This window comes from Gopherus evgoodei, chromosome 2 (genome assembly GCF_007399415.2).
Source record: "Gopherus evgoodei ecotype Sinaloan lineage chromosome 2, rGopEvg1_v1.p, whole genome shotgun sequence".
In the NCBI taxonomy this organism is placed as follows: domain Eukaryota; kingdom Metazoa; phylum Chordata; order Testudines; family Testudinidae; genus Gopherus; species Gopherus evgoodei.
This window is the reverse complement of record NC_044323.1, coordinates 226,511,383-226,527,089: the sequence shown is the minus strand read 5'-3', so window position 1 is coordinate 226,527,089 and position 15,707 is coordinate 226,511,383. Positions and strand designations below refer to the sequence as shown.

General features: G+C 42.0%; 1 protein-coding gene across 2 annotated transcripts in view; it reads left to right on the top strand.

Annotated features, from left to right (window-relative positions):
• LYPLA1 (lysophospholipase 1) overlaps window positions 1-15,064 on the top strand; it is a 39,681-nt gene extending 24,617 nt beyond the window's left edge. Inside the window, exons 8-10 of one of the 2 annotated variants that reach the window (XM_030553093.1) lie at window positions 8,134-8,310; window positions 10,360-10,459; window positions 14,257-15,064. In XM_030553093.1, the coding sequence (XP_030408953.1) occupies window positions 8,134-8,310; window positions 10,360-10,413 (231 nt within the window). In that variant the 3' untranslated portion in view covers window positions 10,414-10,459; window positions 14,257-15,064. Of the gene's footprint in view, window positions 1-8,133; window positions 8,311-10,359 lie in introns of both variants that reach the window. The other variant, XM_030553094.1, reaches the window with a different exon arrangement.
• Window positions 15,065-15,707: the final 643 nt, after the last annotated feature.

The following is a 15,707-nucleotide window of genomic DNA, read 5'->3' as shown; positions in this document are numbered from 1 at the left end:
AGGGGCAACGCACGTCTCTCTCCCTCTCTCTCACTCACTCATGTGCACACACACACACAGAGCACTTTGGAAGGTCAGCGCCTGTGCAGCCCTGCATGTGCTGTCAGGAGGAGGGAGTGGTGCGCTCCAGCTGGATAGCGTGGGCTCATCATCATGTTCAGTTTTTGCAGGGAAGTGTTTGCAGCTACTGCCCTGCATCTGTTGTGTTTCCGCCCTCTTGCCTCAGTCCATGCTGTCTTGTAGAGTGTGAGGCTACATTAACAACAGCATATTAACCCTTGAGGGCTCAGCCGAGTGCTAGTTCATTTAGCAGTAAGGCATTCCCTGGGAAACATTCCACTCTCTGACTCCACCACCTCAACCAAGCTTCGCAATCATTCATTGCTGTGTACAATATTAAACTGTTTGTTTAAAATTGTTTAAAACTTATACTGTACATGTATATAATGCCTTTTGTCCGGCAAAATTTTTTTCCCTGGAACCTAGCCCCCCACTCTCCATTTACATTAATTCTTATAGGGAAATTGGATTAACTTAACATTGTTTTGCATAAATTCACATTTTTCAGGAACATAACTACAACATTAAATGAGCAATCATAGGATTGGAAGGGACCTCAGGAAGTCATCTAGTCCAACTCTCTGCTCAAAGCAGGACCAATCCCCAATTAAATCATCCTAGCCAGTGCTTTGTCAAGCCTGACCTTAAAAACCTCTAAGAAAGGAGATTCCGCCACCTCCCTAGGTAACCCATTCCAGTGCTTTACCACCCTCCTAGTGAAAGTGTTTTCCTAATATCCAACCTAAACCACTCCCACTGCAACTTGAGACCATTACTCCTTGTTCTATCATCTGCTACCACTGAGAGAAATCTAGAGCCATCCTCTTTGGAACCCCCTTTCAGATAGTTGAAAGCAGCTATCAAATCCCTCCTCATTATTTCTCTTCTGCAAACTAAATAATCCCAGTTCCCTCAGTCTCTCCTCATAAGTCATGTGCCCCAGCCCCCTAATCCTTTTTGTTGCCCTCTGCTGGACTCCTGATTTTTCCACATCCTTGTTGTAGCGTGGAGCCCAAAACTGGATACAGTACTCCAGATGAGGCCTCACCAATGCTGAATAGAGGGGAATGATCATGTCCCTTGATCTACTGGCATGCTCCTACTTATACAGCCCCAAATGCTGTTAGCTTTCTTGGCAACAAGAGCACACTGTTGACTTGTATCCAGCTTCTCATCCACTGTAACCCCTAGGTCCTTTTCTGCAGAACTGCTGCCTCGCCACTCGGTCCCTAGTCTGTAGTAGTGCATGGGATTCTTCCTTTCTAAGTGCAGGATTCTGCACTTGTTCTTGTTGAACCTCATCAGATTTCTTTTGGCCCAGTCCTCTAATTTGTCTAGGTCCCTCTGTATCCTATCCCTACCCTCCAGTGTATTTACCATTCCTCCCAGTTTAGTGTCATCTGCAAATTTGCTGAGAGTGCAGTCCACACCATCCTCCAGATCATTAATAAAGATATTGAACAAAGCTGACTGGAGAACTTGTGGATCTAAAGGCGGAGGAGGCCTGGAATTACTTCAGGTCAAAGTTGCAGAATCAGAAGCTTGCATCCCAAGAAAGGGGAAAGAAATCATAGGCAGGAGTTGTAGACCAAGCTGGATGAGCAAGCATCTCAGAGAGGTGATTAAGAAAATGCAGCCTACAAGGAGTGGAAGATGGGAGGGATTAGCAAGGAAAGCTACCTTATTGAGGTCAGAACATGTAGAGATAAAGTGAGAGAGGCCAAAAGCTATGTAGAGTTGGACCTTGCAAAGGGAATTAAAACCAATAGTAAAAGGTTCTATAGCCATATAAATAAGAAGAAAAGAAAGAAGTAGGACCGCTAAACACTGAGGATGGAATGAAGGTTAAGGATAATCTAGGCATGGCCCAATATCTAAACAAATACTTTGCTTCAGTCTTTAATGAGAAGCTTAAGAATAATGGTAGGATGACAACGGGAATGAGGATATGGAGGTAGATGCCAAACTCTAACAGCTTAATGGGACAAAATTGGAGGGCCCAGATAATCTTCATCCAAGAATATTAAAGGAACTGGCACATGAAATTGTAAGCCCATTAGCAAGAATTTTTAATGAATCAGTAAACTCAGGGGTTGTACTGTACGACTGGAGAATTGCTAACATAGTTCCTATTTTTAAGAGAGGGAAAAACGGTGATCTGAGTAACTATAGGCCTGTTAGTTTGACATCTGTAGTATATAAGGTCTTGGAAAAAATTTTGAAGGAGAAAGCAGTTAAGGACATTGAGGTCAATGGTAATTGGGACAAAATACAACATGGTTTTACAAAAGGTACATCGTGCCAAACCAACCTGATATCCTTCTTTGAGAAGGTAAGATTTTTTAGACAAAGGAAATGCAGTGGGTCTAATTTACCTTGATTTCAGTAAGGCATTTGATACGGTTCCACAGGGGAAATTATTAGTTAAATTGGAAAAGATGGAGATCAATATGAAAATTGAAAAGTGGATAAGGAACTGGTTAAGGAGAAGACTACAGTGGGTCGTACTGAAAGGTGAACTGTCAGGCTGGAAGGAGGTTACCAGTGGAGTTCCTCAGGGATCAGTTTTGGGACCAGTCTTATTTAATCTTTTTATTACTGACCTTCTCACAAAAAGTGAGAATGTGCTAGTAAAGTTTGGGGACGACACAAAGCTGGGCGGTATTGCTAACACTGAGAAGGACTGGGATATCATAAACTGGAGTAATAGTAATAGGATGAAATTTAATAGTGAAAAGTGCAAGGTCATGCATTTAGGGATTAATAACAAGAATTTTAGTTACAAACTGGGGACACATCAGTTGGAAGTAACAGCGATGGAGAAGGACCTTAGAGTATTGGTTGATCACAGGATGACTATGAACCACCAATGTGATATGGCCCTTAAAAAGCTGATGTGGTTTTAGGATGCATCAGTTGAGGTATTTCCAGCAAAGATAAGGAAGTGTTAGTACCGTTACTGGTGAGACCTCATCTGAAATACTGTGTTCAGTTCTAGACTCCCATGTTTAAGAAGGATAAATTCAAACTGGAACAGGTACAGAGAAGGGCTAGGATGATCCGAGGAATGGAAAACCTATCTTATGAAAGGAGACTCGAAGAGCTTGGCTTGTTTAGCCTAACCAAAAGAAGGTTTATAGGGGATATGCTTGCTCTTTATAAATATATCAGAGGGATAAATATAAGGGAGAGGAATTATTTAAGCTTAGTACCAAGAACAAATGGATATAAACTGGACACTAGAAAGTTTAGACTTGAAATTAGACAAAGGTTTCTAACAGTTAGAGGAGTGAAGTTCTGGAACAGCCTTCCAAGGGGAGTAGTGGGGGCAAAAGACACATCTGGCTTTAAGACTAAGCTTAATAAGTTTATGGAGGAGATGGTATGATGGGATAGCCTAATTTTGGCTATTAATTTGGCAATTGATCTTTGATTATCAGCAGGTAAGTATGCCCAGTGGTCTGTGATGGGATGTTAGATGGGGTGGGATCTGAGTTACTACAGAGAATTCTTTCCTGGGTGCTGGCTGGTGAGTCTTACCCACAAGCTCAGGGTTTAACTGATGGCCATATTTGCGATCGGGAAGGAATTTTCCTCCAGAGCAGAGTGGCAGAGGCCCTGGAGGTTTTCTGCCTTCCTCTGCAGCATGGGGCACGGGTCACTTGCTGGAGGATTCTCTGCAGCCTGAGGTCTTTAAACCACAATTTGAGGACTTCCGTAACTCAGACATAGATTGGGGGTTTGTTACAGGAGTGGGGGAGGGGGTGAGATTCTGTGGCCTGCATTGTGCAGGAGGTCAGGCTAGATGATCAGAATGGTCCCTTCTGACCTTAAAGTCTGTGGGCACGTCTACACTACAGGATCATCCTGATTTTACATAAACAGATTTTGTAAAACAGATTGTATAAAGTCAACTGCACGCGGTCACATAAAGCACAATAATTCGGTGGTGTGCGTCCATGTACCGAGGCTAGCGTCGATTTCTGGAGCGTTGCACTGTGGGTAGCTATCCTGTAGCTATCCCATAGTTCCCACAGTCTCCCCCGCCCATTGGAATTCTGGGTTGAGATCCCAATGCATGATGGTGCAAAAACAGTGTCGCGGGTGATTCTGGGTAAATGTTGTCACTCATTCCTTCCTCCGTGAAAGCAACAGCAGACAATCATTTTGTGCCCTTTTTCCCTGGATTGCACTGGCAGACGCTACAGCATGGCAACCGTGGAGCCCGTTTTGCCTTTTGTCACTGTCACCGTATGTGTACTGGATGCCGCTGACAGAGACGGTACTGCAGCGCTACACAGCAGCATTCATTTGCCTTTGCAAGGTAGCAGAGATGATTACCAGTCATTCTGTACCATCTGCTGCTGTCATGGGAGCTCCTGGCTGACCTTCGCTGAGGTTGGCCGGGGGCGCAAAGACAAAAATGGGAATGACCCCCCGGGGTCATTCCCTCCTTTATGTTGTATCTAAAAATAGTCAGTCCTGCCTAGAATATGGGGCAAGTGTACTAGAGAACCAGAGAGCACAGCCTCTCCGTGTCAGATCCCACAGAAGTGATGAGCTGCATGCCATTCTAGGGGGTGCCCCTGCAACAACCCCACCCGTTGCTTCCCTCCTCCCCCAACCCTTCTGGGCTACCGTTGCAGTGTCCCCCCATTTGTGTGATGAAGTAATAAAGAATGCAGGAATAAGAAACACTGACTTTTTAGTGAGATAAAATGAGAGGGAGGCAACCTCCATCTGCTATCATAGTCCAGGCAGTACAGAATCTTTTCTTTAGACATGAAAGGTGGGGGGGCTGATGGACTTCAGCCCCCAGTTGCTATGATGAGGGCGGTTACCAGCCGTTCTGTACCGTCTTCCGGGAATAACCGGGAGTCATTCCTATTTTCACCCAGGTGCCCCCGGCCGACCTCACCTGAGGCCAGCCAGGAGCACTCATGGGATGATGACGAGGACGGCTACCAGTCCTACTGCACTGTACCGTCTGCCACCGGGGTAGGATGGGGAGAGGATGCTGCTGTTCAGTGCCCCAGCACCGCGTCTACCAGCAGTATGCAGTAGACATACGGTGACATTGAAAAAAGTCAAATGATTTTTTTCCCTTTTCTTTCACGGGGGTGGGGGGAGTAAATTGACGAGAGAGACCCTGAACCACCCCAGACAGCGTGTTTGACCCTACAGGCATTGAGAGCTCAGCCAAGAATGCAACTGCTTTTCGGAGACTGCGGGGACTGTGGGATAGCTGGAGTCCTCAGTACCCCCTCCCTTCCTCCATGAGTGTCCATTTGATTCTTTGGGTTTCCGTTACGCTTGTCACACAGCACTGTGCTGTGAACTCTGTATCATAGCCTGGAGATTTTTTTCAAACGCTTTGGCATTTCGTCTTCTGTAACAGAGCTCTGATAGAACAGACTTGTCTCCCCATACAACGATCGGATCTAGTATCTCCCGTATGGTCCATGCTGGAGCTCTTTTTGGATTTGGGACTGCATCGCCACTCGTGCCGATCAGAGCTCCACGCTGGGAAAACAGGAAATGCAATTCAAAAGTTTGCGGGGCTTTTCCTGTCTACCTGGCCAGTGCATCCAAGTTCAGATCGCTTTCCAGAGTGGTCACAGTGGTGCACTGTGGGATACAGTCTGGAGGCCAATACCTTGATTTGCGGCCCCATTAACCCTAATCCGATATGGTAATACCGATTTCAGCACTACTCCTCTCGTCGGGGAGGAGTACAGAAACCAGTTTAAAGAGCCCTTTATATCAATATAAAGGGCCTCGTTGTGTGGACGGGTGCAGCATTATATCGGTTTAATGCTGCTAAAATCGGTATAAACGCTTAGTGTAGACCAGGCCTATGAGTTTATGAATGGGGACAGGCAGGAGAGGAAGTATTCTCTTTAGTATGCTTCTAGTCTATAAAAATTGAATGGCATGTGTATATTTAAATAACCTTTACCAGATGAGGTGGCTACTAGTTTAAGCGTCAAGAGCCAAAATTGCATTGGTAATGAGTAATAACACGTCACATATATTGGTATCAATCCAGAAGATGCTTGCCTATGTCAGCATTTGAGAACAATTTAGTTTTGCTTATATTAAATATTTTTGCTAAACATTCTTTTTAAAGCTGTTACTTACTTCATTACTTAATTTTACTTTTCAAATAACGGTATTTATGGCCTAAAATAGTTTTTGTACAAACATTTCAAGTGGTATGTATTTTGTCTGAATTCCTTCTAGTACAGAATATTTTGGGGGCATGGAGGAAGCAGTGTGTAAATTGAATACATTATCCCTGTTGTAATTACATTAATTCAAAGATATACTGGAAAGTTCAGTGTTATCATAGTGTTATCAGTGTGAGTGCATACGATACCCATCGTAAACAACTTCCTGAAGGGGGGAAGCTGAGTACTCAGTAGTATCGGAGTGCCTCACAAATATATCTTAATTCCTTTGCAAGATACAGTATTATCCCCATTTTACAGATGGGAAACTGAGACAGAAAGATATTCACTGTGTGTGGTCTTGCATAAGTGGCTAATCTGCAGATTCAGAATCACAACTCAGGCCCTCCAGTGTTCATTCCTCCAGACAATATTACGTTGCTGCTAGAGTTGCTGAACATCCTCAATGGCTATCGATTTCAGTGGCAGTTGACTACTCTATAATTCTAAAACTTGGTCCTTGGTTGTGTCTAAGTGGGCACTCGGGGAAATAAGGAATGCACAGTTAGTGCCACTGTCATAAACATGGTTAAGGGTTAATGTCCCTTTTACCTGTAAAGGGTTAAGAAGCTCAGTAAACCTGGCTAACACCTGACCAGAGGACCAATAGGGGGACAAGATACTTTCAAATCTTGGTGGAGGGAAGTCTTTGTCTGTGCTTTTTGTGTTGTTTGTTGTTCACTCTTGGGGCTAAGAGGGACCAGACATACACCCAGGCTTTCCCAATCTTTCTGAATCAGTCTTTCATGTTTCAAAATTGCAAGTAGTAGCCAGGCAAGGTGGATTAGTTTTATGTTTGTTTTCTCAACTTGTGAATGTGTTTTTTTGCTGGAAGGATTTTTACCTCTATTTGCTTTGACTTTGAATCTCAGGCTGAGGGGGGGTGGTCCCTCTAGTCTATATGAATCTGAGTACCCTGTAAAGCATTTTCCATCCTGATTTTACAGAGAACTTTTACTTTTTTTTCTTTAATTAAAAGCTTTCTTTTTAAAAACCTGATTGATTTTTCCTTGCCCTAAAATCCAAGGGATTGAGTCTGAACTCACCAGGATTTGGTAGGGGGAAAGGAGGGAGGATGGTTAATTCCTCCTTGTTTTAAGATCCAAGGAGTTTGGAATGGTGTGAAGCCTCTCAAGGCAACCCAGGGAGGGGAAAGTCTGGGGGGAAAAGGAGAGGGGTGGTTAATTTCTCCTTGTTTTAAGACCCAAGGGGTTTGGGTCTGGGTTCCCCAGGGATGGTTTTGGGGGAACAAAAAGTGTGCCAGACACTAAATTCTGGCTGGTGGCAGCGTCCCAGATTTAAGTTAGTAATTAAGCTTAAAAGTGTTTATGCAGGTCCCCACTTTTTGTACCCTAAAGTTCAAAGTGGGGGGAGAAACCTTGACAGCCACCTACAAAAATTCTGATTTTAAATTACTTTCCCGGTGTCATAAGTCAAGCCTGTAGGATAGAACCAAGTTCGTCTAGGAAATGAACTGCCTTACCACCCATTCTCTTCCTACAGTCCATTAACTTATTCTATACACAATTTTTGCCTTTGAGTTCTAGAAGATATTTTACTTTCCCAGAAATTGTGCTTTAAAAGAATTCTAATTTTGTAATCAATTAAATGATTATTTGAAAATAGTACTAACATATTTGTAATTATTCTATTTTATTACATGGTAGATAATTAGATATATAAAATTTAGAATAACATGAACTTGCAGACCATTCAGTTTCTTTTTCTGTCCAAACTCTGCTCAGTATCATTATATTGTTTGTTCTATAGCCTCATTTTACCTTGAATGAACTAATCTTATGCGATTTCATGCCCCTCCCCCCCCTTTTTTTTTTTTGGACAGGGTGCTATCAGTGGTGTAAACAAAGATATTCCTATTCTTCAGTGCCATGGGGACTGTGACCCTTTGGTTCCTCTGATGTTTGGTTCCCTCACTTTTGAGAAGCTGAAGAGTCTGATAAATCCAGTCACTGTAACCTTCAAGACTTATTCGGGCATGATGCATAGCTCATGTATTGAGGTAATCTTCTAAATGAAAACAGGAATTGTTTTCAGAGAATTCTTCCTTTAAATGTTCCCTCAAAGCAGGAAAAAAGGTGAACCTCAATGCTCATTTTCAAGGAAAACAAATGTTTTTGAGTGACTAATAATTTGAGGATGCTGCTATAATTTAATAATTACCCTGGGCTGAACAAACCATGAGGCCAGGATTGATTGTTAGTTAACATAAATTTCTTTCAAAAATGTTGTCCACACCAGTCAGTTCTTATAATGAATTTATTAAAATACTCTTGTTTTTCATTTAATGAAAAAAAATGAAAACTACGGGAAACAAAATGAGTTGTTAAATTCCCTACAGTCAATGCTTTTTTTTTTTAAAAAAAAAAAACCTCACGGGCCTTTTTTAGTTCTTCCTCCCTCTCCTTTCCTGCAGGTGAGCAGGATTTTTCTTCCCAGAATGATTGCAGAATACTTGTTTACATTGTTTCAAGTGAATTGGAAGAGGGGTTTGAATTCTCACAATGTAAACGCTATGTATTATTCTGGGAGAAAAAACCTTGCTAGCCTCCATTCAGGGAGTTGGCGTAGGAAGGATAGAAGGAATTAAGAGTAATAAATCAAAAGATGTTAATTACAAAACAAAAATGAAAAAAGCAGAAAAGAAGTAGTCTTTCTAAAGGCTTTTACTGCTCTGCTCAGGCTACTACTAATTCTTCTTTTACTCAGTGGCAGAAGCAGAGCTGCCACAAGGTCATGGAGTCTGCCCTATTTCCCAGCAACAGAAACTCATGTAAGCGGGGAAATGGTCCTGCTATTGTGGGGAACTTTTCTGGCTTCTGTGCTACCTCGGTGAGGTGAGCTAGCGAAAAGATCTGAGTCCTTGCTCCCACTTCCTTTACCCAGAGGCCTCTCTGCCCTTGAGGATTCCCCTTCCACTCTCCTGTCTGGCAGAATCTTTGTAAGCCTGACAAGGCTGGGCCCCAGATTTCTGGGGGGCTCAACCCTTCTGTGGTCACCTAGGACAGGGGCTAGGGTGTCCCCACTCCAGGGTGTACTCTCTGCACTGGGCACCTCCCTGACCCACTGATTATTTAATACAATTTAAAGCAAATACTAGTTGTTTAACAATTAATTTTAAAAAAGAATAAGGAAAAATGGGAAAGGTTAAAGGAAACACATTACCCCGCTCTGTGGCAGGGAACATCACAAATTGTGTCTCTAGAATGTCAGGGCAGTTCAGTCTGTTCCTTGTAGGTCCCAGGCCTCCTTCTCAGGCCCTGGCTGAGCCGCAGGGATGCTGCGGGTTGGACACTTGCTCTGGCGGTGGCCACACGCTCTCAGGCTCTAGGCAGCAGGACCCTTCTTCCCAGGGTTGCCCCCACCCTGTCAGGGTTACGATCCCCTTCCAAGTCTGGCCTGCGGAGCCTCTTGGCTGAGGCGTCTCCCTGTGCTGGGCCCCCTGCCCAGGGTCCCCATCACTCTCACCAGCTGCTCACCACACCCAGCTCTGGACTGCTCCGGACAGTTGCTGCTGCTGCTCTGCCTTCAGCTCCCTGGGCTGCTTCTCTGGCCCCTCTGGCTCTGGTTGCTACCGCTCCCCAACAGGCCAATGGGGAGCACAATATTCATTATTTCAGCTCTCGATGATGGAAACTTTCACTAATCAAGATTCTCTTTGTTATGGTGGATTAATTAATGAATAACAGTGTGTGGCATTCTTCAGGTTATGTGGATCTCTATAACCACACTAGATAGCTAGATTCTCTCAGCACTTTATGGAGAGAGGAGCTTTCTTTCATCCTTGACTCCTTTTGCCTCCTCTGAGTAAAGAAATTCAAAGAGTATTATGCTCTTGATGAACTAATCTGTCCCAGTTAGTTGAATTCTGCAGAGGGATAAGTATTACATTGAGGTATAAGAAGTCTAATTATGTGCTCAATTTGTAGCTCAGTTGCTTGTAGTAACTGCAGTATTGAAATACTAATGTATTAAGATAGTAAGATAGCTAATTGCTGAAAAATATCTTAGTTGAACAGTTGTCTAATGCATAATTTTTGTTCTTGAACAGGAGATGATGGATGTAAAGCAGTTCGTTGACAAACACCTACCGCCAGTTGATTGACAAGATTTGAGATGCCTTCTGTATAAAAACACCAGCATCAACTTTGGTAGAATGTGTTAATCTTTTCACATGCCCAGTTCAAAAGCATTATTTCTACACCTACTGTGTTGCAGATGTATACCAAGTACAAGGACTAAGTAGTATATTTCACAATAAACAGTAATCTTTCAAGTAAATCATACACTGGTGGGATTATAGGGAATGAAACAGCTAGATAATGTGTCAGAATGTATCTGAGAATACAATTTTAAGATGTTGTTGTTTTTTATTTGATTGCACCATTTTTAAAGCAGTCATGTGGCTAATTAAACTCATTTTGGTTAAATGAGCTGTTTAAACATGACCAGATTGGTATGCTTGGGATATGATGTATTCCTAATACTTGTTGAAAGTATATTAAGATATCCTGATATATATCTGGTACATGTAAAACACAAGAGGCATGTGATGGGGGAATGAGTATTAGCGAGGATAAAGCTTTAAATGTTAATGATTTAAACATTGCTACTGCATGTGAAGAGTGTGGTTCTCATCTACAAATGAATACATATCAATGAGACTAGTTATAGCATTTATTCCAGGGTAGTTTTTAACCTTAGAAATAGTGTCAGGAAAGAAAACACTTGCTATCTCATACGCCCTCTCCCTCCAAAAATGGGTTGGCATCACAGAAACTAAGGGGACTCAGCTGTTTGTCACTCGACCTGTGTTTTCCACTCATCACAGTTTGGTGGTAGCTCACATTTATTAGTGTGTAAATTGATCTTAGATGCCGACTCATGAAACTGAGGTTTAAAAAAAAGTACATAACATTTCCATTTTAAAATTCTTGTTTTCATGTTGCATATTTTTCCCACACTGAACCCTCATGGGTTTTGTCTTGTGTAGCTTGCTAAATTTTTTTAGAAATATTGACAATGCATTTTACATGGGCAATTCAAGTGTCTTGTTTTATTTTTCTGCTTTGCTCCAGAATAATCAACTGGAAAAGCAATGCAGATATTGCACACAAATTATGGTTATTGTTGACCAGACTCATCTACAACACTGGTATTAACTACTTTTTATTTCCTAAGTGCTGCAGTATGAATGTAATATGGAATTGTAATAACTTAGTCATTATAGTGAGAAACTGCCAACTGTTTTTTCTTTACTTTCATTGCATGTCCATCATGAGACATCAGCTTCTGTCTAAAAAGAAAATAGGACATGTATGACTTTCCACACATGCCCTAGAATATTCTAGGAATATGAAAATGGGTCCTGTCAAACCTTTGAAACAGAAGGACTTCTATATCTCACAGAAGTTACAATTTTGAGAATTCATGGTATAATAGAAACTGATGATACAAGTTCAGCAATAGAATAACTGTGCTGAAATGGTGTCCTGCTAACAGAAAACTAGAGATGAAAGAGAATTTTGGCAGACAGATGAAATGGATGATCAATATAGGATTCCTTCCTAGCTTACTTTATAGTATTTTGTTCAATCAAGTTTTAAGTGTCTGATGTTGTGAGGTACCTAATACATCTTATTTTGGGAAATTATTTCCAGATAGCCTGAATTTTCTTTTTAATTTCATCCCCTCACCCCAGTAACTACATACATCTCAGCATATCAAACTAAATAGGATATTTCTCCATTTCATGTTTGCACACTTCAGCTATTTGGAGACTTTCATGCCCTCTTCTTAGCCAATATATACATATATTTTAACTTTTTAATGCTTGCTCATAAGTCACTCCTCCTCCCCCAACTATTCTTCTCTAGACATCCTCCAATTCATCTTTCTGGTAGTGTGGTGCCCAGAAGAGTACAATATTCCTGTTTTGGTTTCCCCCAAATTGTACTGAGAAATGTTGTACTTCATAGCTCAGAAACATGACCCCAAACTGCATTTGCTCCTTTTACAATCGTTTCACATTGCAAACTCATATTTAGCTTGCTTACCACTGTAATCCCTAGTTCTTCCATTATTCCTGCTTCTTGGCCCTCTCTCTGTCATGTGTGTTGAATGATTCTTCTCAGTATAAACTTGTCTCTTCCAAAATTGTCTGTGCACATTTCTAATCTCCAGGTCCTTTCCTGTTGTTTCCTGTACCACTTGCAGTGCCTCTGGTTTAGTAGCTGTTAACTTCACTAACAAAGATATTAAAATTAGACTAGTTTTAGCTCTGTTCCCTGTTGTATCCCACAGTGTTTTCCCCAACTTTATACATTACAGTCCACTGTTAACTTTTGTTTACAATGTGTAGCCAGTTTTTGTCCTCAAGTGTACAAGTCAGCTTGAATTAATTTTCCATTAAAACACATTGTCACTATCAAATGCTCTACTAAAACTGAATACTAATATTGGATCTACTGCATTGTGTGCTAATTTTGTCCAAATATCCAGTCATATCTAACCAGATTTATCTTTATACAGTAATGCTATGCTGCTGCTTGTTACCCTTTAGGGCAGTGGTCACCAACCCGTAGATCACAATCAACTGATCAATCCTGGAGACTCTCCCAGTTAATCGCGATCTCTGGCTGCTGAAAGTCTGGTTGTGAAGTGGGGCTGCCGCTAAGGCAGGCACCCTGCTTGCCCCGGCTCCACGCCACTCCTGGATTCAGCCAGCATGCCCCCACATCTGAAGGGAGGGCAGGGGTCTCCGTGCACTGCTCCTGCCTGCAGGCACTATCCCCCACAGCTCCCATTGTCCAGGAATGGGGAACTGTGGTCAATGGGAGCTGCGGGGGCAGTGCCTGCAGAGAGGGGCAGCATGTGCGCACCCGCACCCTCCCCTCCCTAGGGCCACAGGGGCATGTTCCGGGAACAGCATGGGGCTGGGGCAGGCAGGAAGCCTGCCTTAGCCCCATTGTGCCACCAGTCGGGAGCCCACACCCCAGTCCTAAGCGTCCTCCCAGAGTCAGCACCCCATAACCCGTTCTGCATCCCAAACTCCTGATCCCTGCCCCCAGAGCCAGTACCCCATACCTCCTCCTGCACCCCAAGCTCTTGCCCCAGCCCTGAGCCCCCTCCCGAAGCCAGCACCATATATTCTCTCCTGCACTCCTCACCCCCACCCCCTGCCCCAGACTCAGCCCAAAGCACCCTCCTACACTCTGAACCCCTCAGGCCCAGCCCAAAGCCACACCCCCTACTGAACCCCAACCCTGTGCCCCAATTTAGTGAAAATGAGCGAGGGTACGAGAGAGCAAGCAATGGAGGGAGAGGGGGATGGAATGAGAGGGACTTTGGGGAAGGGGCGGATTAGATCCTGGGTTGCATTTAAATTCAGAAAGTAATCTTGTGCATAAAAAGGTCGGAGACCACTGCTTTAGGAGCTAGATTCACCAAATCTGGTGCAAATAAATGTAAACTATTACACCTTGCATCAGTCTGGCCCACTGTGCTCCAGGAAGAGATCCTTCCTTCAGGTTTTTCCACCAAGGAGGACTGCTAAATTGCAATGGGGATCAATAGGATCATGATGCTCAAAATTACTTCCAGGATTCCTTTGAATCAACACATCTCCCTAGTTAGTGCAACATGCTTCTTGGGCTGTGCCAGACCTTTGTACCCTCTCAGATTGAAGGGAGGTTATGTGGATGTTTTTGCAGCCAGAGTCTCTTCACTGTTAGACATGGCTACTCAGAATTCCTGCCAGGATTAGCATATGTGCTAGGTTGAATATGAACCCAGAAAAGTGATTTTTCTCAATATTTGTTCCATTATTTTACTAAGGGATAGAAGTTAAACCTATGGGATAGCAAATATCAAGATTGCACATTTGATATCAGTACTGCACGTTCCTAGAATTCATTTTGTTTACTTAGATTTTATTCTTCTTTCCCAGACGGAGGAAAGACATCTACAAACACTGCTAAGCTACTGAAAACAAAATGTTTTTTCTTGTCTGCATTTTACCCCCAAGAAATAAGAGACCTACATTTTTGCCGTGACTTTAGTTATGTAGTTTCCGGACACTAATTAATTTCAAACACATGCCTAATTTTTTTGTTCAAACCAAAAATTTGACTGGTATTAAATGTTTTGTTCAGCCGGAAGCCTTTGACCTGCTATTTGAATACATTCAGTTTGTTCATAAGCACAAATTGGGTTGTACATTTTTGGCCAAATCCTACATCCATTACTGAGGCAAAACTATTGATGCCACTGGGAACATTGCCATAGTGAGGGCTGGAAGACTTGGTCTTTACCTCCCACCTTGTAAGTATTATTGTATAATTACAACACAGTGAATTGCTGAAAAATACTATATACTGTAATTAGAGTTGTTAAATGTGTTCTCTCTATGAAGTGTATTGCACTTCATTAAACTGTTAAAATGCGTCTTTTATATATAGCTACTACTTGATGCATAATGGATATAATTTTAAAAACGTACTGTATAGGATGTTGATAATGAAGCCATATATTTAAGGCCTGGGTATCTTAAATTTTATAAACAATCATTTTAACGCTTTGCTTTTCTTTATGTTGAAGAATATAAGTGGATGTTGTTTAATATAAAAAATCAAGATGTTGTTACTTAGTTTACTCATTTATGGTAATAAATCTTGAGCTTTGTTGAAATGACTTCCATAGTGGGAAAGTGTAAAAATCTTTGTTTCTATAATTGTGAAATAAACTTCAAACAGTCAGTGTTTGGAAAAAGTACTTTCAGATAACAGTTGTGTGGTAATAGTCTTTAGAAGACCAGCTTTTATTAACAGTGTATAACAGCAGTCACTTCAAGGATGTGGGGGATTTTTGTTTTTTTAATAAGTATAATTTGCACTCCCCATCAAAGGATTTGCTGTTTCTGTGTACTTGGAAGGAAAAACTGTCAGTCAGCAACAACTTATATATTTCTGTCACTGTAGTTCTGAGGTATAATCTAACTTTGTCATCTTCACACTCCCAGGAAGGAAACTGACAGAAAATGAAACAAAGTAATTTTTTTAAATGCCATGAGAATTATGTTGCTTATCTGCCTGGATTTTGACTAGCTAACAAGAACTTCAGTCTTCCTCAACCTACGGTATTGGCACAGCTTTCTCCAGGCACTTGTCTGCTTTAAGGCAGGCATTTTTTCAGTAATACAGTTTTCAACATCCTTAACAGTTACAATTAGTATTTTCACTTTAAAAAAGAAAAAGAAAACTGCAAAGTAAGGGTTGTATGTGATCGTAGCAGCTGGCTCTAGTCTTTAACTGTTCAGTGATGTAAGTACCATGTTATTACTATATCATAAGACATTACATCAGGGGTCGGCAACCTTTCAGAAGTGGTGTGCCGAGCCTT